Source organism: Montipora capricornis, chromosome 13 (genome assembly GCF_036669925.1).
Source record: "Montipora capricornis isolate CH-2021 chromosome 13, ASM3666992v2, whole genome shotgun sequence".
NCBI classification, from domain to species: Eukaryota; Metazoa; Cnidaria; class Anthozoa; order Scleractinia; family Acroporidae; genus Montipora; species Montipora capricornis.
In genome coordinates this window covers 6,213,551-6,241,050 of record NC_090895.1, presented here as the reverse complement: position 1 = coordinate 6,241,050, position 27,500 = coordinate 6,213,551, and the positions used below count along the sequence as shown (strand labels likewise).

General features: G+C 38.9%; 1 protein-coding gene and 1 pseudogene across 2 annotated transcripts in view; both read left to right on the top strand.

Annotated features, from left to right (window-relative positions):
• The window catches only part of LOC138029747 (tyrosine kinase receptor Cad96Ca-like), a 33,397-nt gene that overhangs the window by 4,161 nt on the left and 1,736 nt on the right, over positions 1-27,500 (top strand). The window contains exons 1-17 of one of the 2 annotated variants that reach the window (XM_068877550.1): positions 8,380-8,635; positions 13,728-13,970; positions 16,522-16,569; positions 17,618-17,724; positions 18,214-18,272; positions 18,343-18,533; positions 19,499-19,603; positions 19,683-19,701; positions 20,382-20,424; positions 22,212-22,539; positions 22,803-22,913; positions 24,379-24,569; positions 25,320-25,442; positions 25,563-25,633; positions 25,782-25,822; positions 26,381-26,477; positions 27,001-27,100. In XM_068877550.1, the coding sequence (XP_068733651.1) occupies positions 13,883-13,970; positions 16,522-16,569; positions 17,618-17,724; positions 18,214-18,272; positions 18,343-18,533; positions 19,499-19,603; positions 19,683-19,701; positions 20,382-20,424; positions 22,212-22,539; positions 22,803-22,913; positions 24,379-24,569; positions 25,320-25,442; positions 25,563-25,633; positions 25,782-25,822; positions 26,381-26,477; positions 27,001-27,100 (1,722 nt within the window). In that variant the 5' untranslated portion in view covers positions 8,380-8,635; positions 13,728-13,882. Of the gene's footprint in view, positions 1-8,379; positions 8,636-13,727; positions 13,971-16,521; positions 16,570-17,617; positions 17,725-18,213; positions 18,273-18,342; positions 18,534-19,498; positions 19,604-19,682; positions 19,702-20,381; positions 20,425-22,211; positions 22,540-22,802; positions 22,914-24,378; positions 24,570-25,319; positions 25,443-25,562; positions 25,634-25,781; positions 25,823-26,380; positions 26,478-27,000; positions 27,101-27,500 lie in introns of those variants that run through there. The other variant, XM_068877549.1, reaches the window with a different exon arrangement.
• Positions 12,539-13,196, top strand: LOC138029806 (uncharacterized; annotated as a pseudogene).

The following is a 27,500-nucleotide window of genomic DNA, read 5'->3' as shown; positions in this document are numbered from 1 at the left end:
CATTCTGAAAAGCCCGGAGAGGGTTTCGATTTTGGTCTCGGGGGAAATCGGGGTACAATACATAAGCAATGATTACCGTGATCTTTATATAAAGAGCACTTGTGCTCTTTATAAAATAGTCTTAATAATTTGCATCGTAATTTCAGCCATTACAAACTTCGGCAAGATTTCCGCACAGGTCCCTACTTCATTATGCATACACTCCTTTGTTTCAAGAAAACAATAGCGATAACAATAGACGTCCTTTGGGACTGTGGCGCTTTGTTCTTTCTTTTTAGAGGTTTTTTTTCTAAGTCTGTCTGGACTTAAAGAAAATCGGTCGAACTTCTGTCTGAAAAAGGGAAAATCGAACAGTTTTTCCTGCAATTTCGGCACTTTTCCTGCAATTTTACACATTTTTCAGTTTTAGAATAAGCGCAAGAAGTGGAGTTTCAAGCAATCGTTGTAATTGGATTCAGATTCGCAAACATAACAAACAAACAAACCAAATAAAAGTACTGTCATAAGAACTTTAATGGCTATCTGCTCTTTTTATCGTGAAATTGTTCTTCCTGTCTGCTTAAAAATTCGCCGAGACACTGCAAAGTGTATATTTTCTTCCTTTCCTGTATTCAGGATCACGAACGGTGCATTTAGTGGGATTTTGCGATTTATCGCTCTTTGTAGAGATCGGCAATATGCTCAATGATACTTCCAAGTAAATAACTTTGGTAGAGATCCATGGATGTTCCCGTACGAGGCATACTTCGTTTCACTCCCCATCATGTCTTTTCAATGCCCTGCTGTGGGCTCGTTTGTTTGGGTCGACGAAGTTTAGGCGAATAGTTAACTGTGAGATGCATGTTAGCCCTTGTCTTGTAGGCAGTTGTAAACTTTCCGGCCACATGTAGCTAGGGCTAATATTTTTTCAAGGAAAGTTTACGGTCAGAAAATTAATATGTGTTCTGGCGGATTGAAGGCTATCCATTGCAGTTTTTTCTTGAGCATCGGGAAACAGATCCCTCTACCGATGCGGCACTTTGTCTTTGCCAACTGACTGAGTTTTCACACAGGTTTTGGACACGGAAGACGAAAGTAAATTGTTTTCTTTGCACCACTCTATGCACAACTCTGGAAAGGCTATAAGGCAGGGACAATTTCCAAATGATCAAATCTCCCATTGCTGTGACGCTTTTACTTCGGTAACCATCTTGATTATTACAAAGACACAAGTTTGCTTCAGAAGAAGGGAAACATGACTCATGTTTCCCTTTTTTTGAAACGATTTTAACTGCAATGAACTCGTGCATGAAAGTTTCCCATGAAAGATGCACTAATCAGACTAATCACAAACAATACTGGAAAACCTAAAACTATCACAGAGACTAACCTTAAGCCTAAACAGTGCCTTAAGTAGTAATTAAGGTTACGGTTAGCATTATTAAAGGGATGGGTTGTTTCAAGAGTAGTAAAACAGGAATCTCTTAACGGTAACCTACAAGTTTAAGTTCGCTTGTAGGTGCTCGTCGCGGCACGTGTATATAATTACGTATCATTGTTATGTAAATAGTCAGCTAGAATTCAAAATAAATATCAATTTCAAGGTGTGAATTAGCAACTTGACAAGTTAGCTCTGTGGTAAAGTCCAGGGACAATTAATCAAGTGGTTTACAGTGTGTCAGATTTCAAGGCAAGCTGCGAGTGACATATCATGGGATAAAATGGCAGAAAAAGCCGAACGGGATCTGGAAATACGAACAAGACGAAGGGACAGAAAAAGGAAAGCTGGGACAAAAACGAGTAACGGTGTGGGCGATGAAGGGAACGAAGAGAGAGAGGGAGGGAGAGAAAAAATGAGATCCGTTATTATTTATTCCGTAAGTACAAATTACCCATGTATATATTCGGTTCTCTTGGGTATACGTATTGTTCTCCAAAACAACAGCGTGAATAAATAATTAATTTATGCTGCATGCATAATGAAGTAGGGACCTGTACGGAAATCATTCCCAAGTTTGTATCTAGGCTTCGGATTTTTTCCCGTTCCACGTGGAACCCTGCTTCTTCGTTAGCTGCTTGTTTGTTCAGCCTTGCATTCTGCCACTGTGCGACTATTGAAAGACCAATTTGTGACACATCTGTTGATTTTAAAAATGATTTTTCCAACAAGGTTTTTTCTTCAACGGCAGTCTTCAATTCTCTGAACTTTCTCTTACGTAGCATTTTTAACCAACCTTCTTCAACCACCGACTGCAACAAAGATAGGTTGAAGGGAAAAAAACATGCTTTTAAAATTACCATACTGCTTATAAGGTCCACTTGTTTTTCTTGTATGGTAATATATTCCCCTCACAATTTGAACCTTTGTTCGGACTACCGAGGGACACGCTTTTTGTTGAATGTTTTTGAAGCCGTTCAAAAAACTCGCAGCACTTATTTTATCGGATCTAAAAACGCTCGGCTACGCCTCGTGTTTTTAAACCCGATAAAACACTGCTGTGAAGCATTACGTGAAGATGTTACGTGAAGATGTTGCTATCTGTGGGTCTAGAGATGAAGAGATGAAGATGGTTTAATATGTAACGAGTGAAATAAAGAACCAAAAATGATTATGGTAATGGTAATGGCTTTATATACCACACATCACATCAGTCTCATGGTTGTTTACAATTCTCTCAGAGGTTGAACACCCCCAACACCAGTGGTCTCACTACTCTTCACGAACATTGTGTGGGTTCTTATAACCTCCCACAATCGATTTTATAGTGAGTTGTCTTTCCGAGACGACTTGAAAGTCTAACCATTTTGCAGATGAAATTGTATTATTACTGGGTTGCCGTATGGCAATCCAGTCGGAATCTGTCTTTAATTTCGTCGTTTTTTTTTTTTTCGTTTTCTTTTTTTTCCGTGTCGGTAAAAGTCTTGCCTGTCACTCCCCTGCTAAGTGGTGTCTTTGTGCATAGAGCCTTCTGCGCGTATTTTCTTAGGATCGAGAGGGTAGTGGGAAATGCGTAGATTTCTCTGGTAGACACAGTAGAACGATTAACTTAACCGGCAATGGCGTCGAAAGTCATGTAACGCGAATGGCGTTTTAGTGGATCTTTGAACAAAATATACCCTTATGAAGCTCAATAATGGCAAGTCAATTGGATATACAGGCGGTGGAATCTTAAAAGCGACGAGTAATGGACTTCGACAACAATCTATCGCCCATCGAGACGAAATCAAAGTGAGCCGTATTTACCTGAAGTACATGGTAATTTAAGACGATCGAGTTTCTCGTCTTCATGCAAGCAATGAAATAGGAAGAGGTTTTCGCCTCTAAGAGCAAATATGTTGTTTGTTTCAATAAATCTTTCGCTGGAAAAGGATTTTGTGGTATTTTCTGCCTTTGTGAATTAAAATATCATGTTGTGTATTGAATTTTCGAGCTTAAGGTTGAAATGTGATATGGGAGAAGTTTTTTAGTATTGCTCTGTAAGCGGGAAGGGTTCGCAGGCCTGTTGGAAGCGTGCTTGAGTTTCAACAAAATCAGTAGTAGTTTTGAGCCCCAAAATCAGTGAAGAATTGTGACGCAGTTGAATAATAAAGTAGCTGCTATTTCCAAAATGATGGAATTACCTGGTTAGAATAAATAACGTCGTACGCGTCTTGGAGAGTAAATTTTGACTTTGCATAAACAAGACTTGGGCGATTGTGATCTTTGTTTTGACTTCGCTCATTTCATTGTCAAACTTTATAACACTTGACGGAAAAAGAAACTTACAAAAACCCGGTATCTTGCCATCATTTGACACAGATACTTCACTGTTTGGCGAGTAAACTTCATCACGGCGCCCGCTGAATTCCGGCGATGTCACTTTCGATTTTGCGATTTATTTGTGCAGCCAAAACGTACAATAACGAAATTGAACGTTGCAAAAATCCCCCAAAATGTTTGTCGCTGATCGTAACTTTTTATATTCTATATTCACGGTTCAAAATAAATGTTGTTTTCATGTCGTAAATATGTTATTCTCGAGCGATCGTTCTGGAAACTTCCTTCTGCTCTTTCTAAAAACTTTGTATCAATATTTATTTACTTTTGCATCAATATTTGTTTTTGCATAAAGCAAGCTAACAAAATTTGTACCTTCCTGAGTTCGCATTTGTTAGCGTTAATAGTATTATTCGGTCCGATGCTTCTGTTTTACGAGGGGTATATTATTTTGGTCTCCCATCCAAACACTAACCCCGCCGAACAGGGCGTAACTTCAGTGAACTTCGGTGAACTTCGGCATTACAAAGCCGTCAGATGCTCAGAGGGCACGCTTAAACTTGTGGTGCAAAGAAGTTTATCAACATGTCAGCCCAGAAGCCAATGTTTCTCACTTCCCATTTATTTTCTTCAATCTTCCCGGGTTCAGTACTTTGCTAGTAACCACATTTTTTCTCAGACTATTTACCCAAGACTTCTACCATGGCACTACAATGATAGACAATACCAAAAGAATATCGTGCACTGTTAGAGCTACATATTACGCAAGGACAGATGTGTTTTGTCGTACGAACGTGTGAGGACCTGTGAGCCAAAGGGCCTCGTCTGGTATGACTTCTTAATGACCCCCCAACTTGAAAAAAATTGTCTGGAACGGTGCACGTACCACAGGCAACCCAGTGTACCCTCACGGAGGGTCTAGTTTTAAATACCCAGAGTGTTGGTCTGACCCGGGGTGCGATCCCGCGATCAACCGCACAAAAGTCCGATGCTCAACCGAGCCACCGGTTGTCGATGAAAGAAGAAAAGACATGTAAGGTTGTAAACGAATGGACTGCCGCGGCCACCTGAAGTTCCTTAACTATTAAATGTCGCTGGTATTTGTCAAGGGGACTCAATAAAGTGTAGAAGGAAACTTTTTGCCACAGACAGGGATTAGCTCTCGCTCTTATTTACCTTCTGCTTAGTCCTCAGGAACTCAGAAAAACAATTGACTCTCACTTTTAATTTGCTGTTTCCTTCTTACAATTGTTCTTCTTAGGGAGTATGTTCTCTAGTGAGCAGTTTGTTAAAAATGCGCCTTGAGATCAAGAGATTCGTTTACTTATTAGCGCCTCTGGTCCAGGTAACGTATAACGATTGGCCAAAGGAAGTGCTTAACACCAACTACGAAGGTGTAGTACGGATGTGGCCCACGCCGACGACTTTAAAATTTGCAGTGCCGTTAGGCCTTGAGCGAATCCATGTAAGACCAATCGCAGTGGTTGGGGGACGAGGATCACTAACCCAAACCTTCTGGACGGAACGTGCCCAGAGGGGGGACTCGCATATAAAAAGAGGAGGGATGCTCGTCAGAAATTTTAAATTAAACCCTTAAAGGAGACCAATTTAGGTGTGGCCCAGGCTTTTTTTGACCCCTAAAAGAGACCATATTAAAACACAGAGAAACAAAAATACATGTACCGTGACTTTTAATAATGGCAAAAACGTTATCATCTAATGCTTCCACCTACGTGAAGAAATATAAAGGCGTAATTATACACTTCTATATCTCTTCGCGTGTAACACTAAAGGAGCCTTCACGGCTATATATGATTGCACTTTGCCCAGAACACACAAAGTGAGACCAAAATCCGAAATTTACACCCCTAAGCGAGACGACGAGCATCCCTGCCGTTTTTGTATGGGAGTCCCTCCCCCCCCCCCCCTTCTCAATTAATAAACAAAAAGTAACGCACAATTACACATGTAACTTTAGCCGCAGAAGCATTTGTTACGCACAATTAATTTTAATGATGCGACGAATAAATCATTATCACACATATTGCATTGCCACGCGACAAAAGTACTTAAACGCATCACCACCTAATCAAAACAAACCCAATTTAATTCGCAATTTCTATTTCTTTAACAAAAGTACCAAAGCTGGATTGAATTTCAACTACGTGATAGTCTTTTTACTGAAAATTTCTTCAGTATCAAAATTTATTTAACGAACGCGGGTAACATGAAATGCAAAAATTCTCTGTGTACAAATGAAAACGCCATTACAAAAAGAAGGTGGAAGATAATTGTGATTATCTTACAATCCAATCTGTGTAAACCGTTGTGTTATTCGCAAAACCAAGAATAGTTGAAGTTAACGACTGGAATATTTTTGTAGTTTGCTGGGAGTTTTCTTGATTGCTTGCAATCAGCTTCCTGAAATAGTCCAGGTGGTCAAAGTTCCCCCAAAAACATGGCCAAAATGTGGCTTAATTGTTAGGGAACCAGCTCAATGTTATAAGAACGAAAAACACTCCAATCGTTTCTTCAATTTTTTTCGTACTGGGAAATTTCACCAGAGTTTGGGATATGACGGGTCTTTCAAAGCAAATGAATGAAGGAGACGCCGATTTGAGTTTTGTTTAAAACCGAATCGGTCAAATTGGTGTTCGGAAAAAAACCGGAAAGGGCTGATAGAGGCCTTCATTGAAGCCCTAGAAAGGCAATGTTAATGCATGATCTAGAAGTGACATAACATCGAAATCTGTCGTAGGATCGACAGATAGTTTTGGCACATGTAAGAGGCTATTATGATATTGTTATTAAACAAGTGGATAAGGGATCTGCGGTGGCAGTTATGGATAAGTTATGGTGAGCTTTGCGACATCTTAAGTGATTTTGAAGGGCACACTTTATTCGATAGAGATCCTACTCGTGACATGACCAAACGTGTTAGGTAAGAAATAAGAGATTCTTTTGATAAAAGGAATTTGACCTAAGACAGGGTTATCCTTCCTTGATCAGGGATATTTTATTTATAATTGCCTAAGTTCAACAAATGCGGCTGACAGGGCAGACTAGTTAACATCTCTGGATGTATAACATCAATGGAAAAAAACCCTCGCATTTGGTAGATCGGAGTGGAGGGACCTTTTTTCTACCAGCGTTGAGTAGAGACGAATTTGCCTATAAACATGTTCTTTTTGTCAGTTAATTAATTTAATTAATAAATCAAATGAACAAAATAGTACCACTTTGGTTGCACTGATGCTCTAATGGAGCGGAGTTTTGAAGCAAGCAACCGTGGACAATTTTACTGTCGGTGTACGTTGGATCAGTGGCTTGATCTGATCGGCGTTATTTCAAGTTGAGAAAATAAATATTTTAAGCAAGAGCCGATACAACGTAGATTTGATTTTAGTGGTGTAGAAAAGTGAATCAGTAAACTATCTTAAAAACGTCCATGCAATGCCTCTGAATCAAACTCTAATCATCTAACTTTGGTAATAAATTAAGGAATTATAATATTATTATTCTACACTAATTTGACAGTTTTCCATTCAGAGGGTCTTTTCTGGGCCAATGTAACACGTGATGACAGCAAATTTGTGAACGCCAGCTATCTTGACCCCAGGGGCCGGTTGTTTGAAAGCCGATTAACGCTAATCCCAGTTTAAAAAGTATCCAAGGACTTTATTTCCCTACTCCTAAATGCTTTTCACCGCTGATATTTGGCAAAACTTTACATTAGAAGAAATCAATCTTGAAAAACAAAAATAAGGAAAAGAAACTTTCACCTAAAAGTTGAAAACAAAACAAAACTCTACGCTAATCCTGGATTAAGTTAATCGGCTTTCGAACAATCGGGCCCAGAACTATTCCCTTGACCGAGCGAGAGAGGAGCTCTGGGAAACCCCGAAACAGTGTCTTCTCATTGGTTTTCGTGAAGAGCAATCAAAAGCGTCTCTCATTGGTGCATTCATGTTAGCGCGAGGAGTGAGCCAGTTTTTGGCTATAAGAACCCTACGGCGCATGTTTTCCGGCATAGAGTTTGCCAGAGCCTTGGGTCGATCCAAGGCTCTCGTGACGAGAATGGAACCCCAGTTAGTAGATCACTTGTCTATTGACATGCGCATCTTATTTGCATTTGATTTGCAATTACATTGAGGTTTTCAGTTGCACGAGGAAATGTTCAATGGCAATAATATCAGCTATAAAACGTTTGCAGATAATCCTGCCTTAGTCAGGCTGGTTGCTAATGCAACAGAGAACAAAAACTGTTCTGATTCCCTGCTGGTAAATTTCACATGTGAGGTATCTCAAGCCAATCCACCTGTGGAAAGCTACCAACTTTTTAAGAGCCAAGAAATCGTAGACACAAGCAGCAGAGGAACATGGATTGAGAACATATCGAGTAAAGGAGACCATAACTATAGCTGCAGCGCTTTGCACTCCTTGGGAAATGTGACAAGCTTTGATGTTACTGTAACCTTTAATGGTGAGTCGCTTTTTGCAATGTTCCCCTAATTTTCAAGTTAAAACTGCTGCAAATTAATACAATGTGGTCCGTTATGTTTGCACTTATAATTTTTACATAGCATGTATTGATATTTATTCTTGTATTGCTGCTCCGCATTTGATTCTCTTTTTCAGTTCCAGTTCAGATATCTGTCCATGTTAAAAGTGGTAGTGTGACTCTTAAAGAAGGTGCCAGTTTGTCTTTAAAATGTAATGCATCTGGGTATCCTGAGCCGACTGTTACCTGGTCAAAATTGAATCCAAATGAGGTAATAATATCAAGCCAATGGATTAACTTCACTAACATCAGCAAAGAGGCAACTGGGGAGTATATCTGCAATGCAAACAACACCTGTGGGGAAAAGTGGTCTTCAGTTCGAACCATTGCTGTGCAGTGTAAGGACATCTTTTCGCCCTCTTAAGCTTAATAATTGAAGCATTAGAGAAATTTGACCATTTTCAAGTGAGCCACCAGTATAGGTTTTAAAGTCCCTGCATCAGTGACTGTCAAGACGTGCACGATGGTTAGTTATTTTAATGATGATGATGATGATGATGATGATGATGATGATGATGATGATGATGATGATGATGACAAGATATTTGTCAGCGCATTTAACATTCTCAATGCGCTTACAGCAGGAAGCGAAAACTCGCTTAAAATAAGAAAATAAAATATTTTGACTATATAAGGGTTAAAATAGTCACAAAAAATGTTTTAAGTTTCTTCTTAAAAATAGTTACGATTGAAGGTGTTTTTAAAGATTTAGGCAGACAATTCCATAGTTTTAGGATGCAATAAGAGAATTTTCTTTAATCATAAGTGGCTGTCATGACGTTTGGAACTTGTAGAAGTAGATGATTGGCTGAACGTAAAGAATGAACAGATTTATAAGAACTGATAAGCGAAGCAAGATAGCTAGGCGATTGTCCATTCGGAATTTTATAGGTTAAGAGTAAAACCGTAAAAGTGATGCGTGACCTAACAGGAGGCAAATGCAGATTCTTAAGCACTAGAGTAATGTGGTATCTCCGACTGGTTTCTGTGATGTTCTGAACCCGTTGCAGTTTTTCTTGCTCAACCGTAGAAAGTCCATAGAGAATACTATCGCAGTAATCGATGCGGGAAATTACAAAAGCATTTACAAACGTTTAAGATTACTTTGGGGCATGTAAATTCCGATTCGACTAATTAAATCGTATTGCAGAGATACCATTGTTGCAAATATCGTCGACATACTGTCTTAAGTCAAGTTCCTTATGTCCAGTACGAAACCTAAGTCTCTTACTTTATCAGACAGCTCAATTATCGTGTTACCAAATGAAAATTGATAAAGGACAGGATTTCGAAAAAGCGAGAGATAAATCGGATAACTTTTGTTTTTCCAGGGGTGGTGGTGGGAGTTAGTTATCGGGGGAAGGGGTGGGTTAGTAGCATCTCCTCTGGCCTTCCAGACCGCATTTTTTCTTGGGTCAATACTATGTACTTATTGACTGAGTGGAAGGGCCAGACGGGAAAATATTTGGCCCGAGGTCATGGCCTACGGACCGAGCGCAGCGAGGTCCATGCGCCAAGACCGAGGGCCAAATATTTTCCTGTCCGGCCCGACCTAAACTCAGTCAATAAGCATTTTATCATATGGGCTCTTTACACTATTCATGAGCACTCAGAATTTGAAGTTTGGAGAAAATAAGTAACAAAAATTTTCACAGACAGTTGATCTAATATGTTCTTTGCATTTGCTTTTCTGGCTGTAAATGACTTGGATGTTTAAAAGCGTCGAAATCCTCTTAAATCGCATCGCATGGAGCACTACGTGTTCGTAGCCGTACGGCTTTTTCCGGCCCTGCTCGCGCTAATGCGTACGGCCCTCGTACGGGGATTTTCCCAATAGTTTTACAATGAAAGCGCGCGCGGGGACGTACGGGCCCTATGATAACTCAAATTACATTGTAGAAGGAGGTACCTCATTGAATTTGACCAACATCGTCAGGCACAACAGGAGAACATTTATAGAACAGATTTCGTCAAACGCAACACATCCATCAGGCAAAATGACAACAGTCGTACCACTAAAACCATTGCCACAGCTACAATACCACACATAAGACGGACTTCTGACACTATCGCACACATACAACAACTTTACAACATATGCGTTGCCCACAGACCTATACGACTTTGCGACTCTCAGTAACTGATTTCAATGACAAAGGTGAACCCAGGGACAGACAGGGAGCAGTATACAAGATCACATGCTGCGATTGTCAGGCTACGTGAAGCCAGCAGGAACCTAAGCACGTAACTTACACAACACAAACGAGCGACGAAGAATGGTGATGTCAGTAATAATGTTATTGCTGAACACCAGTAAACAAAAAAAACACTATCGACAGGGACTCTGCTTAAGTACTTAACCACCTGTACGAACTATTACCTATGACTTACACTCGAGAGCTGGTATACATATTTAGAGAAAACTACATTAAACCGTTGCCAACCTGTACCTGTGCCTTTCAAATGATTTCTTAACAGAAAACATTAACTACAGACAACTTTTCCTAATAACCTTACAAGTCTACTGCGACCTCTATTTACAACCCGGATTGCAATGCACCATTCACCACTGACCATCCACACTTCAGACTTGAGCATCCCTACTTTCATTTGAATTTCCAACCCTCACTTTAATGTGACGATGACTTCCACGGCTAAGGGTTGTTGAAACGTCAATCACTGCCAACAGTCCTTGTCAGGACTCCTTTCATCCGAACGATCAAATTCCGTAGAGATATGGATGCCAAATGGTTATAATGTGATTTCACGTTTAGGGTACTCTGTCCAGCATCTGGAATTGCTCTGGGTAGTCCCTGGTTTATATAAATCTGTGTCTTTGGCTTCACATATAAATAGCACAATTCTGTCTCCAACCATTTGGGATTTCAGTTTACGCTCGTTTGCAGCTTTATTGTACCTAAAAAGACCATCAAAGGTCAAAGGAATGGTAAATAAAATGTTCAGATAGTGGACTAGTGAAATTATTGAGCTTAGATGAGTGAGTGTTGTGGTGTCTGTAGCTAATGCTCATAATACAGAATGTGCAGGCCTGCCACTTCAGCATTCCTCCTAAGCCGAATACTGAAGCATTCTGTTGGTACACTAACGAAAAATACAGTGCACCTCTTAAAACAACGACTATCCATTTATTTGCCAAATTAGAAAAGAGTTTTACGGAATACAATAAATTAATGAGATCAGTCAAAAAACACTCAGAATAGTATGAGTAGTTCAATATATTATGAGCTTGAATTTTCTGGGTCATTTTGTAACACATACGCACACACAAAAAAATAATAAATCTAATTAATCTAAAGGAAATACATTAAGGGGAAAGAAAAAAAGAAAAAAAATGAAGAAAAACAGTACCAGATAGTAGTATAGCATTTATCAATTCTTGTGTTTTGAACAGTAATAAGCTAAGATGAATTGACAATACCAAGCTAGCATTAAACGTAGGTAGATGCGAATTTTTTCATCATTGCTTGCCTAAATAAATGCGAAGAACTACTTTTCAATTCTCCATCCAGATTATTCCAAACAGAAGTACCAGATAAGTAAAGGCTTTTTAAAAGAAATTGAGGTAAAAATTACCGGGTAAAATGCGCGACGTTTCGACCGAACTTCGGTCATTATCAAGCTTAAAGGTGAAGATAAAATTTTGCATACTCATAAATATAAAACTAAGGAGTAAAAGTATGTAAAGTAAGAAAATGGAGAAAAGAGGGGGTTAAAAAAATGCGAGAATAAAAATGGATTAAAACACTTTCGCACGAATTGAGTCTGACTGTACATTCAGGCTTGGTCTCAGTTCATTAATTAAAAACATTTCATAAATGAGACAGTCAAACTTGCTCTTGCACTTTTTTAAGATGGTAAAATTCCTCGTAAGGTCATTGGGCACATAGGAATGTTCCACACGGAAATGCTTTCCAATGGAGGAAGACGCATTCTTGTGCTCGTCAACGCGTTGATGCAAATGCCGCCGTGTGTAACCAACATAACCTGCATCACAGAGGTCACATTTAAACTGATAAACAAGGGATTGTTGGTTGACAATGGGAGGCTTGACTTCGCGCGGTTTCAGATGCTGTTTAATCTTGTGGCTTTCTGGGCACACAGCTCCTTAACAAATCTACACAAATCCAAACCAAAGTGTATGTCAAACCTACCAACACTGGCCTTTTGCTGCATTACAAGAGCCATGTGATGATCGCTACAAGAGCGGCCTATTGAAAACAATGCTTGATCGTGCCTTCCGCCTCTTATCTAACTGGTCATACTTTTCCGATGAAAGTGATCGGCTCAAAATGGTGTTTTCTCGTCTTAGCTATCCAGACAGGTTAATTAATTCCACCATCGATATCTCGCGCTTTATCGCAGTCAAAGCCTCTGATCAACCTGTTCTCGAGTTACCAGCTGTTAACAACGAATTAAAAGCGGTTCCCGTGGTTCTGCCATTTAAGGACCAGACTTAAGCCGATATTGTAAGAGCACAACTTAGAGATCTGAGCCAGAAAATTCAAGTGACCGTCCGGCCCGTGTTTGTTAGCCACAAGATTAAACAGCATCTGAAACCGCGCGAAGTCAAGCCTCCCATTGTCAACCAACAATCCCTTGTTTATCAGTTTAAATGTGACCTCTGTGATGCAGGTTATGTTGGTTACACGGCGGCATTTGCATCAACGCGTTGACGAGCACAAGAATGCGTCTTCCTCCATTGGAAAGCATTTCCGTGTGGAACATTCCTATGTGCCCAATGACCTTACGAGGAATTTTACCATCTTAAAAAAGTGCAAGAGCAAGTTTGACTGTCTCATTTATGAAATGTTTTTAATTAATGAACTGAGACCAAGCCTGAATGTACAGTCAGACTCAATTCGTGCGAAAGTGTTTTAATCCATTTTTATTCTGGCATGTATTTAACACCCCTTTTTTGTACATTTCCATACTTTACATACTTTTACTCCTTAGTTTTATATTTATGTGTATGCAAAATTTTATCTTCACTTTTAAGCTTGATAATGACCGAAGTTCGGTCGAAACGTCGCGCATTTTACCCGGTAATTTTTACCTCAGAAGTACCAGAGAAGTGTAAATTGAATTTACCGTAATTAGTTCTATCATGATCAACATAATAAGTTGATTTTGACGCTAGCCTATTATTATAATTGCGTTTAGATGACATACGAGAAAAGAAGTTGTCAAAAGCCTTAGGTAGTAAATTATGATGATACTGAAACATAAAAAGGGCAGTATGAATGGTTACAAGATCCATTAATTTTATTAATCTGCTAACTGTGAAAACAGATTGCTAGAGTGAGCATCTCGATTAGAAAATGTTATTAGTAGTACTGCCTTTTTCTGCAAAACTACAAACCTCTTTAAACCTCTTGTGTGATGAGATCTTGTTATTTTCTCTCTTTATAGATGCTGCCGAAGCTACAGGTGGGGGAGGGAATTATTCGGTGTCTGAAGGAAGCACAAAACTGTTTTCGTGTCCGGTTGATGGAAACCCTGAACCTAACATAACATGGTACAAGGACAATGAGGTTATTGAACCAGAGATTCCAAATGCAAAACAGATGGAGGCGAGGGAAACTGGGTGTTACACTTGCTCGGCGATCAACGCACTAGGACCACCAGTCACCATCACACAGTGCCTTATTGTTGGTAAGATTATCAGTCTTTTATATCACTATCTTTTATGTAAACCATTTTTGAGGTAAGTACGCTGTAGATGTCAATGATGCTCATATGATGAGGTCGGCCTCTATAAATAGGCTCTCATTTCATCATAAACGAAAAAGCATTTAAGTAATTCCCTTGAAAATGACGTCCTCCCACACATTTTTGCCAAACTTGGCACAATTGATAATCACGCAAAGGACGTAAAAAATGCAATAAAATGATGAGGTCATCATCGCTGCATGCCCTTGGTTTTTTAAAACCGAATTACGCAAGTAGCGTTCAAACTTGATCAATTGGAAAAATTGTTGTTATCTAGCAAAAACTACTTACTGTGACTGAAACGATGAGCCTACTTGTTTTTGTTTGTTCGGGTTATAGTCTTTCAGTAAAGTAATCTCAAATTGCTCGATCTTGCAAAGAAATATAAGCAAATCGGACCACTACAGTATAACTAAGACTCAGTGACTGAATTCAACTTGTACTATCCAATGATTTTCTCCTTACAATATGTTTGCCGTGTACCTATTATGAGTAAATAACACCATTTAAAAAAAAGGGGGGGGGGGGAGGGGGCGGAAAGAAGGCGGAAATATCCGCTTCAAATGATCTTTTCCGCGTAAGGACTAGGCGAATTCCAAGATGGCTTCAAATGAAGCGTGGTGCAAAACCAGGGAATCACCTTAAGTTGATACGTTTTTTGCATTCATTTTTTCACATTATTTAAAGGAACTAATTAATTAATTAGTTTTTAAACAAAAAGGTTTTAAGTTTTTTTCTGGGCAAATCTGCCCTTTGTCAAGGGCTATTTTTGGTTGCTATGTTTTGGCCATCCATATCACCCATCCTCAAGACAATAAGATAATCCCCAAGCTGATAAACAATTAAAGATTTAAGAGTGAACTGGCTTTTGTAAGCTCAATTTTGCTTATAAAGATAATAAAGAGGTCCTTTTGTCGACAAAAAAGGCATGTGGTTGACTAGTTACTCTTATTTTCGGCTCTTTCTCCAGGTACCGGTAAGCATTGTGTTTTTGGTCACTTGGGATTAGTCTTTATTTGGAGTTGAATGAAGGGGTAGTTTCTAAAGAAACTGTGGTGCTGCGTCGGTGGGGAAGTAGTATACAAAAATTTGGTTTTATCAACGGAGTTGATAATGTAAATTGGCCACCTTACAGAGATTCTAAAAGCTGACGTTTCGAGCGTTAGCGTCTGACGAAGGGCTAACGCTCAAAACGTCAGCTTTTAGAATCTCTGTACGGTGGCCAATTTACATTATCAACCCCGTTGCTAAAACCAAATTATTTATTTTGAGTTGTTTTGCTTTCTGTCTTTGATTTTTTTGTTTTACATATTTTCTGCTTCGGTACTTGCAGAAGCTAACTTTTTAGTCCTATAGAAACTGGCATACACTGTTTTACACCGTTTATAATTGATTTCACTATTATTATGGTTTTATTCAAATCGAAGCCCCTTTATTAAGCTCACCTTAGTTTTGAAACAGGTATTAAATATATTATCTCCAGATCTATGGTGGTGGCCACAATTTCCTGGGAAATTTTCAGCAATGATCGCCAAAAAATTGCTTTATTTAAAGGAGCTAGTGCCTTAATAAGTTTCATATTAAATATCCTCATAGTAGCCTCTTAATTCCCTCCCTACCCTCCTCTTCCTCCACCACACGCAATGTTGAAGCCAACCCCAGCATTTCCGAACGTTTCCGGAATTTAAATCAACATTGTAAGGGGATGAGGAGGTAGGGGGATAACGCTTGCTTGCTCGTACTTTATTGACTTCCTGGCAGCAATCGTGTCCACGATTGTACTGCACGTTATCCAATTTCTCGTTGAAAGAAAAGGATATCTTGATCTGGAAATGACTCTCGAATGTTGGGCCTGTTAGGGGTTATCGGGATAAAGGATATTTTGGTAAAAACATAGGGCTATGGGATATTTGGGGGAAAATTTAACCGGATACAAGATATTTAAAGGAGAGATTCCGGGATACCGAGCATCAAAATTGTCATTGTTTAAACAATAAAATAAGTTCGAGAGTCAATATAGAAGGATCAAGAAGTAAAAATGATATTCACAAATGCATTTTCTTATCAGAAAAAAAAAAACATTTGACTCAGAAACCTAAGCAAGTATTACCGTTAACATTTAGTTATAATAGACGGAATACTTGTGTATATAATGAGAACAATAATGCACGTACTTTGATTCGTTCTTACCTAAGATATACAAGAGGACCGATGCATAGCTGACGTTATCGTTAAAAAAAACACTCCACTTTATTGGTAAGCCTTGTGTAAAATCCTGTTCATAGAAAGGCCAATCAAAGCATAATGCCATTATACTCGAATAGTGTTTCCCTATGATCTATTGAAACGTTACTGTCACAGTATCAGGGTACAAAATCGCAGTAGGCTTACGAAGCAATACGAATGGCAATTATTGTCATGCAGCAGAGCTTCCTTACTATGAATAGTGTTGATGTCATTATCTACTGAGAGCTTCCTGTTGTTTTTTATTTAGTGCTAGAGGAACCTACCTCAGCTACGCCCACCTCTACAGGAAAATCAAGTAAGTGGTTGTATTAACATTAATTACTTTAACTCAGGCTTTTAAATAATTTGTTTGAGATGCAGTGCAAATATTGTGCTTATCGTTTACAAGGGATATTAAACCTTGAGGATAAATAATGTTTACGCGTCAAACCCTGTACGACCAGATTTGTGTACACCAAATGACCTATAAAGTTTCCAAGACATGTTTGTTTAAGTGGTGGACATACATACACAAACTTATCTTCATTCGCAAGGAAGGGTTACGTTTTTGCAAACGTTGGCCGTGTAGCACTTATATTTCAAAAGACTTAACTATTAGAGTGTAATGTGGAGTGCTAGTTTTCTACACCAATAGACCATTTGAGCGTTGGCCCTACTAATGGAATTGGGCCCACACAAGGATAGGGAAAAACTCTGACCAGGGTGGGACACAATGCATACATACAAATATCTGCGCGCAGGTAACAGAAAAAGAGCTAATAACGAAAGTAAGAACACAATAGAATGGACTATTACATGGTTCCCTTGCATACATTTCCTCTACTGTCTGTTGTGACCTTAATTAAAGTGATTCAACGAGCTTTCTGCCATCCATCGAATATCAATCGACACCTCAGTAAGTAACTTGAAGTACTGGAGTCCATACAGTGTGGTTTCACTTTCGATTAGGAACCATATTTTCTTAAAGCCGGCTTGTACTGTTAGCCGGTGCAATATTATTCATATATTAGCAAATTTGTAATGCCAGTTCAGGTTTTTTGCTTGTTTTTCATCCAGTGAACTTTCATTTGAGCTATTTGAACACTTTAAGATAACTTAACTCACCTCCATGTTCAGGAGATCAAGCTTTTCAATTCATTACATAGTTAAGAACTACTTGTAATAGTTACTGCCGGAGAAGCTATTTGTGGGTCAGACCTGTATGCTCGTATTGATGTAGTAAATAAAGATTGTTGTTGTCGCGCCAAACAGTGCTTTAAACAGAGAAAAGATTCATAACTGTTTGTCTAGGATTTGAATTTTCAATCAAGGGGGAATCAAATGTTTGCCTCGTCCCATTTTAGCCAAGCAAGTTTATGCGGACCTCACGATAATGGGAGACTTTTTGTCAGAATACAGAGATTTGAGTAACCAAGTTTCAAGACAACTGGTGGATTCATTTGTGTCACAGGTGCATTTTTAAAATCTCTCGTATGTAATCTAGTAATTGACGAGCGAAAGAATATCAGTTATTTATTTATTCAAAGTGTACATAATTTCTTTGATAAGAAGTTCCTATCGTTTTTTTTTTTTTATTTTCAAGGGGTAAGAATTCCTTGTTCAAAAGTGCCCCAAGTGAAGAGATTGCAATGCTAAATGTTCAATAAACTAAGCCATTGCTAAACGAACACTTTGTTAGACATCTATTTGTTTTGGAAATCTTATAATTTTTGTGTATAATTAGTTATTAACGATTCTGATCACAATTAGAACTAGAACTGAAGTGAGAAGCATTCCTTTATAAGCATTGCCACAATTTCAGAAGCTTAAGATGGAAGAATAGTACAACACTTGTTGTTGAATGAACTGAGCAAAGCAATCATACTGGTCATCTGTTTTCAAGAGTCAACACTCCATTTGTCTTACTATTAAACAAGTGTTTTGGTTTTACATTTGTTAGATGAATAAAACATACCAGAATGACGACAATTATTTAAAGACTGAAGTGACAGGACTGAGGTTGGTAGATGGAACCTACTTTAGTTATTTCGACAGTGATTTATTCACTTTTTGTCTTGTTTGTTTTCAGGAGTGGCAGTGTAATTGTATCCTTTACGATTTACTTTAAAAATGCCGTGACCCCTAGTCAGGGAATTTCAAAACTTGAAGCTGACATTTCTGATGGCACTTTTGGTACTTATCAAGTTGGAAGTTTGATTCTTCTCTCACCTGGGACTAGCACTTTCACGTCCACCACACCACGAACCTCTCAACCAACAGGTATGAAGGAATGACCATCAACGTTTTCATTTCCTAGTGGATAGTAGCGTGACCAGGGCCTTGAGTCACTAGCCCACGCAGTATCTTTGTTTAGTGAAGATATCCGCATGGATTTTGATGATTGACAACTATGCAAAACTCACGGTACGGGAAAGGAAAAGTAAAAATAAACAACATCTGATGGAATCATATTGCCTGCATGGGGAAAGACAAATAAAGTCACACGATGAAGAAAAAAGCTATAAAAATACGTGGGGATCATGGAATCTGACAGGGTTTTGTACAAAAAAATGAAAACCAGCCAGAAAAAGAGTGCATGTGGCGTTTGGGAAAACTGCTGAAATGAAAACTTAATGTGGTGATATGATAAAAGGAATAAATTATGTGGATAGTGTCCATCCTTATATACTCTGCAGTATTCATTGACTGGAGTGAGAGAGAGTTAAAAGAGCTTGATAGAAAGACCAGAAATATCTAACCCGTGACATACAATGTTCTTCATCCGCGAGATAGCGTAGCCAGATTATACCTTCCGAGAAAGAGAGGTCGGCGAGATTTGTGCTCGGTTGAAGAATGCGTGGACGTGGCAGGAATGAGTCTCTTTAACTATATTTCTAAGAGCGAATAAGTTATTGGCAGAAAAAGGAAAAGAGTGTGCTCAGTTAACGAGGTAAAAGTGAAAACAATGATTTCCCTATAGGTACGTACGCATACTGGATGGCGTTCCTTTAGCCGAACCTCGAAAGCATCTAGACTATCAATTAATCCATATCGTTCCAGTTCTTGGGATTTGTTGTTGCACAAACAACATAATCTTGGATAATTCTTCCGCTAATGGTTGTTATAGACTCCACTCTTTTATCATTTATCATTTTTATCAAGTTTGGGAACTCTTGTTAGAAGTATAATGTTTTTTCGTTTTTGCTTTGGGGACTAATTATGTTACTCCATATTCATATTCACAGAATTCCAATGCGCATGCGACAGCACTCTGCTGGTAATTATTGGAGTTCTTGTGGCAATCATCATTGTTCTAATACTGGTCATAGCCTGGCAGCACAGAAAGCTAGGTGAATAATTTGATGTGTCTTCCAGGATTGTGTTCTCCATTCTTTTGTACTTATTGGAAATCTGATCCTCTTTTGTTAGGCATTGCTAGAAAGAAAAGGTAGGTATTTTTGATATTTTTTCGTTTTTTTTTTGTCCATTGAACATAAATATAAGAGGTCTGCCTCAACGTTATGGGAAAGTTGCAGTTTCCTGTAAACGTTTAGTACTATATCAGTCACTGTGTTGCATCAAGGGCACAAAATCGTTAAAATAGTATAAATGTTTATAGTAAAAAGAAAAAAAAATGGCAAATCGAGGAAAGCTGTTTTCTTTGTTAAGGGAAAAAGTTGCAGAGGAGCGGCAGGCGTATAGTGTCACCTGTCCTATCGCAGAAAAGATAGTAAAGATCATTTCCCATCATCGAAAATATTTCGATCAATCTTTCTTTTAAAAGAAGCTGTTTTCGAAACGACCTTCTCCTGCAAGAAGTTTAAAACGAATGTTTGCAGGTGCGAGATCGCAATGATACAATGCTCAAATGGTGACGCACAGCCAAAAGGAGTTCATGAGAGACCTTTTGTTCTCGCCCACCCAATAAATGGTGCTGGCGTAACTTGAAAATCACCCATTTGGTCCCCTCCAGTTTTCTTTTTGGTTCTCCCATAAAATAACTCGCCTGTCCGAAATGATGTTTCATTTCTTTCATGGCAATTACTTTAAAAAGGAAAAGAAAGAAATAGTAAAAAGAAACGAATTTGAAGAACTAACATTTTTGCGTACTCTTCGATGTGTCGTTAGGCCATACAAGGTTGCAGAAGATAAAGATAGAAGAATTTATGACGTGAGTTTGAAAGCGAAAACGCAAAATGATTTAATGGACTGATACTGTTTTTTTCTATTACTGAAACACATTTTGCCATTTCCAGGAAGTTAAAGCATGAGTTGATTATTTCACATCGTAAAAAACCCTCGATTTTCTGGGTTAATTAATGTACAGTCAACTCTCTCTAAGACAGACACTATCGGGACCCGCCTCAGCTGTCCGTCTTAGAGAGGTGTCCGGCTCATAGAGAGTTGACACCAGGAATTTTAAGATAATAATGCTGAACCTGTGCCATGGCTTTGGTGGACATCCACTTAAGAAGAAAGAAATCTGTGATCGTGGATTGTTTCAGGTGCAGCAGTTTAAAATCCTAAAAGCACTGACCAACGCTGCTTAATTTTGATACGAGGATTTCCTCTTGCAGCTTTGTGGAAGCGAATTCCTTTAGGTCGTCAACTAGTCTAAGAGCTTCTGTAGTGGATTTGATGGTTGGATCCGGTGGTTCAATGTCCACAACTTGGCCTTCTTCGTCACTGTCTGCAACCACTACAACTTTGCTGGCATAGAGATCGACGGCTTCAAACCTTAGTCGTTGTCGCTAGTTGGGGAGGGTGGTATTAACAGGAGGCTCACATGATGGAATCTCTTGGTCAGCAGTTACGTATTCTCCAGCTGTTGTCTCGCCTTCACTAATTCGTCGTACAAGCTCTGCGTATTCTTGATCCTCTTCTTCCTCAGATCTCTCGATATTCTGTACTACATTGGAAAATCCACATTTCTCGAAGCACTTCTAAACAATTCTTTGAGGTACCTCATCCCAGGCTTGTTTGATCCACCTTATTGCCTGTAAAACATCAACTTCCTTGGCGATATCTGGTGCTGTTACGTAGTCCGCGGTTAACAAGTGAAACAACAAATTTCAGGAGGCGTCAACAAGATAAGAGCTGACGTCTGGTGCTAAAAAGAGTCACGTACAAGAATTCGGTCACATTCAGATCCTCACAAGTGTCCGTTGTCCGTCTTATGGAGGTGTCCGTCTTATAGAGAGTTTGGTTATAGTAAAATTATTAAGAAACGGCCGGGACCAGCACCAGGCGTCCGTCTTATAGAGGTGTCCGTTAAGAGAGAGTTGACTGTACTCGTTTCCTATATCTATTTTACTGATTGATTTTGTAACAGTTGAAGGACATTTTGAAGTGTCATTGTAATTGCTCTAGGCGATCATTCTCGCCAAGAGTCATTGCAAGCGCTGCTCAAAATATATGTTTCAGAAATTTCCCAATTATTCTTTCATCTCCTGCAGGACATGTTACCGTTAGCTCGTCAGGCTGACCAGCACCAAGATGGCTTAATTTCCCGAATATGGTTAAGCAATCCATTAGAATCGCATTGCCATGAGTTTGAGTCCTTTAATTAACTGCTTACGTTGCTCGCAACTGTGATGATAGAGTCTTTGCTTTTATTAAATGTAAAGTAAAGGAAAAGTCACTTTATTTAATGATGGTAGTTCCTTCAGTCACGAAACTGGTATCAATGGAAGCCGACGGTGCTCTCTTTACTCGCCTCTCACGGTCAGTGCTCCGTTTTAAGGACATTTAAAGCTACAGCTACACGAATTAAAGGAAAGTCGAAAACAGACGTTTAAGTCACCGAGGATCGAGCAGGGGACCTCTCGCTCCAAAAGCCGCGCACTAACCAACTGAGCTACGACTGCCTGTAGTTAGTTTATTTTTGAAGAATAATGAACTTCAAGCATACTAACGGTTACGAAGGCAATTTAACTCGGGGGCTTCTTTTGCTTTCAGAACCAAGTTGCAATGGAAGAGCTTAATCCTACTAACGATCCACCAAGTAGTTCTAATCAACAGCTAAGAATCCCCATTGAACCTGCATACATGCCCTTACAAGGGACTACCCATTATGAAGTAGAACCAAGTAACCCTAATAGCTCCCCTCAGAATGTTGAATATGCACCCCTTGATATAAGAACAAGATCATGGGAAGTAACAAGAGAAGACGTGAAAGTGGAGAAGGTCATTGGTAAAGGTGCTTTTGGCCAGGTTGCCAAAGGAACGGCAAAGAACCTTCCATTCCATTCTGGCACAAAGACTGTGGCTGTTAAAATGCTGAAAGGTAAAAGTCTTTTTTTCTTTATGGCTTTGGTTTAGGAACAAACGCTCAGTCCTTCGTTGTGTAGAGAACAAACATGTGTAATCCGCGAATATGACTGCTGCGTACTTTGGGAGAGATTTTCTGCGATTTCTAACACCTTTGTGTTTAGCAATTACTTGAATTTGACCTCGAACGCACAAAGACAAGAATGAGCCCTGATGACAGGAACACGGAGTACAACTAATGCGAATTTACCTTTGTTTTTTTATGCTTATTTGATTTAGTTAACGCTCCTGAGTCAGATAAGACAGACTTGAAATCCGAACTCGATCTGATGAAGACCCTCAAGCCTCATCCACATGTTATCAAACTATTGGGATGCGTCACTGAAACTGGTAAATGCATTTATGAATTATACTATGATGCTGCTGCTATAGAAAAAAAGATCTTCTCTATGAATGTTCGCTTGTTCCAAACCAAAACAGTGCCACCTTAATTTCGTCTCAGAATTACAATAGGATATTGCATAGTAGTTCCAATCATAACGAGAAGCCCATTTACGACTTGCCAAAGTGTGAAGTGTTCAGTCTACAGTTCTGTTTCAAAACCGAGCAGAAGTGTTTTATCGGGTCTTAAACCATGAGGCGAGACCGAGTTGTTAATCTTAGACCCAAAAAAGCACGACCTGTGGGTTTATTGAACGGCTTCAAGAGCACTCCACAGAAAGTGTGTCGGAACAACGGTTCAAATTTAAATGGTGGGTGGAGAACAGTAGCATTCTAGAAAAAGAACCTAAGCTTTATTATTATGCTTTATATAAAAACTTTAAATGAAGAACACTTTATCAGTTCGTTAACGCTCAGGCGCGTGCCACATTTTTTTGTGGTCTGGACATGGTAGGCTGTTTCGATCAATAATTATTAAATGAGTTTTTGAAATTTTATGTCAAAAGGTGTCCACACTTCCGTTGTCTAGTTATTAAAGACGTTTGTTAAAGGGGCTAGGTCACGCTATTTTAGGTAATTTTGTTTAATTTTGTTGATTATGAGCTCTAAACGTCAAATTGGCAGAGTAAGAGTCTTTCATTTGCAAAATCACAGCCACATAACAACTGAGAGTGATTTTCCAGCTTTGTAAATAACGTTTTGATATAGAATGATATAAATTTGAAAAAAGGTGGGCCGAGGTTTTTCAAATTTACCCAAATTCAATCCATTTCAATCCTCTCCAGTTTTGTCCATCCATGTCCCTTCTTGGCTTCCCTGTGTTTTGTTAGAGTTCTTCTATAGGTTTGAACAGTTATTTTGATATTTTAGTTAATTCTATGATCATTTGATCAGTGCTGAAATTGCCTAAAATTGCGTGACCTAGCCCCTTTAAATTACCTGTACGCTGCTTTTAAAGGAAATCCATCGTCATCTTTAGTAGGAATAAGAGCATTCACAAGGCAGATAAAACCAGGTCAATAAAACGCTCCGGTAAACAATGGCTTGGGAAGTTAGTTGGATAGAGTGCGAATATATTATGGAATGTTGCGGTTGACCTAAAAACTGATTTGTAATTTCTTTTTATAAGCAAAGCTAACCCTTGGCATCACGAAGACACTGGACTGACCGTAGTCAATTGCTGCATTTTACCATTCCGAATGAAGACTCATAGAAATAATTGAATTTTATTCTGGTTTATACAGTGAAACTAGTCAAATCTTCCTAAAATTAAAACACTCGCAGGCAACATAACATGACGGAATCACACACCTAGTCAAGCGTAGAGCAGAGGAGATGAGAGAACTGTTCGTGGACAAAAAAAGGACCGACAGAGATAATGCCTGTTGAATAAACGTCATAATATTTCTCATAGATCCCCTATTGGTGCTGATCGAGTATGTCCCTTATGGTGATCTGTTGGGTTGCCTGAGAAAGAGCCGCGGATTGAATGACACTTACTACAAAGACCCGGATATCAAACCTCAAACCAGTCTGACGTCGCAACAGCTGATGAAATTTGCTTGGCAAATCGCTGATGGAATGAACTACTTATCTTTAAGAAAGGTAAGCATGAGTGTAATGGCTTTCGGCAGTTAATACAGCAAACAAAATTAGCAGTTTGTATAGCATATATTTAGTATACCGCCGACCAGTTGGCTCAGCTGGTTTAGCTCCAAGTTACTGTGCGGGAGGTTGCGGGATCAAACCTCTGGCCATACCAACACTCGGGGTCTTTAATTAACTGCGGAAAAAGTGCTGCCTTGCTGATGACATCTGAAAATGGTTAAACTCTCTAGTATTCTCAGATTCGCACGATAAACCATTGGCCCTGTCTCACAACTCTTCAATGTTTATAACCCTGTGGGACTTAAAAGAACCCACACACTATTCAGAAAGAGCAGAACATGGAATTCCCAGTGTTGTGGTCTGTCCTCTGTGGTATATCATGGTTGGGAGGGTAAATGCTTGGAGGTACTATAGCTACATCAAGATTCTCTAAAAATGCAAGTGTAAAGAAAGATATAATATGATATCTATGATATGATATTAGTCTTGTTTATGGAGTCATTAGTATAAGCCTTCTTAATAGCAACAAGCATCTGTTATCAACAGTGCCTGTCATTGCCATTATCACTGGATCCGGAATCGCCACTGCCACTTCTCCAGTGACACTGATACTTACCATTGCTTGTGTCATTGTAAATGTCATTAACGTTGTCAAAGAAACTGCTATGCCCGCAACCGCTCAATGTTTTTTTTTTCACTGTCAAACTTATGCAACTAACCAATAATGTGAAAAATTCTTCACTTCAGATCATACACCGAGATCTTGCTGCTCGTAATGTGCTGGTTGGAGAAGCAGAAACATGCAAAGTAACAGACTTTGGAATGGCTAGAGATGTGCAACAGGAAAGCATTTATGAAAGAAAGACAAGGGTAACTAAACTAGAACATAAGAAAGTACAGGAAACTCGACGAGCTTACCGTGTTTTTTTTAAGTCGTAACCATAAAACGATTCAGTATAATCCATTCTGTTTGTTATCTTCAACTGCCAGGGTCGGTTGCCAGTTAAGTGGACAGCGTATGAATCGCTGCTGTATGGAAAATACACCGCAAAGAGTGACGTGTAAGTAGACTTACTCGTTTTCGCTTCATCTTGAAGGTTGAGAAGCGATATTTCGTCTAAAGTCGAGTTCATCTGCCATTCGACCATGCATGACCTTAAATTTGAATGTACAAAATGATAAGTCTGTGGTGATTTCATTTTTTAACAGATGGAGTTATGGAGTTGTTCTTTATGAAATCTTTACCGTAGGTAAGAATCTGTGCATGCAATAGTTTGCTGCTTTACCCTCTTCGAGATCATATCTTCAAGTATTGTAAAATTCTGATTTTGGATTCGACGTTGCATCTTGCAAATTGCTCACTTGATATGTCCAGAACTGCACCTAATTACAGGCACGCGGATTTCAAAAACGTCACGAAGTATTGCATTTACCCTGAACTCAAATAACTCTAACCTTTACCCTTACCTCATTGTTAGAAATAGGTAGCAAAGGCAGGGACACTTCGTGTTGGATGTCAAAATTCAGTGTCAACTGCCGTCTTGAGGATCGGTATTCAGATTTCCTCGGTAGATTCGCTTTGAGAATCAACTTAGAGAAAGCAGGATTAGCCTTAAGCCAGCTGATTAAAAAATAATAATAACTAGAATTTTTGCCATACACAGACTCAGAGTAGGGAATTAGGATTCAATGGTATCCTAATCTAAGTTATAAATGCGTTTTGTCGTCATGGCTAGCAGTGGATGGGAAGTTAACAGGGATGGTGGGTGCGGGTAAACATTTCCTTCTCTAATTTTTTTTCCTTCCAGGTGGTTCTCCATATCCACGGATGGATAGCAAGAAAATTGCAAGTTTGCTTCAGCAAGGTTACAGGATGCCGAAACCACAACACGTGGACAATGACTTGTAAGAAAAATGCCGTTCTGTTTGTTTTACACTCTGCTTTGTTTATCTTTTACTTTTACGTCATTTAGTTCAACGACAACGACCCAAAGAAAGTTTAATGTGGAAAAACAATCGTTCGCCAACTGCGAAATACCTTTTAGCGCATAGCACACGTCTTTCATTTGAACTATCTGCAAGACCTTAACCAGAACCGTAACCATAAAGTAATACATGAAGTTCTTAATAGGCTTAAGTAGACACCAAGTGTCACATTATGACATGTATGCAAAGTAAAAAAAGTTGATGTTACCATAATAGGGCCACTTTGCGACGCCAACACCAGGTAAAGTGAAGTTCAATATTTTGCCTCAAACGACAATGATGACCGAAAATAATATTGTAAAATTGCGTATTCCAATCTCACCCTTGGATACCCTAGACATTTGCATTCAAAGCCTTCAGTTAGCTTGATAAATAAAATTTGATTCAATACGCCTTATTTTAGGGCACAGTAAGGTAACAGTGTAATGAAATTATTCCCAAGGTATCAAATCATGATAAATTGCTGGCAAAATGAACCTGAAGCAAGACCGTCATTCGCTGATTTAACACAACAGCTAAAAGGAATGGAAAACCAGCACAAGGTCAGATTATTTATAAAATTTTCATGCAAGCCAATAGCCAACTTCTACATGTCCTGTGCGTTGATTCAGCAGCTTTAGTTTAGTTTAGTTTAGTTTAATAATGCTTTGTCATGGTAATGTATGTACAATAAAATAAAATTCGAGAAAAAAGGGAAATAAATAAAAACGCATGACCGGAGAATAGTTGGGGGAAACTAAATTCCCATACTAAGAATATTCTAAGAATATGGGCATTTATCAATATTTTTTTATTTGTATTAAACTTCTCCTTAAGAATTATGAGACAAAGAAAATATCGCCAAGCTGTGACTTTTTTACGTAATAGCCTCAGACGCATGGCCCAGTATCAACTGAAGGCACTACTGAGTGGTCCTTCAATTTGAACGTGTAGACCTTACAG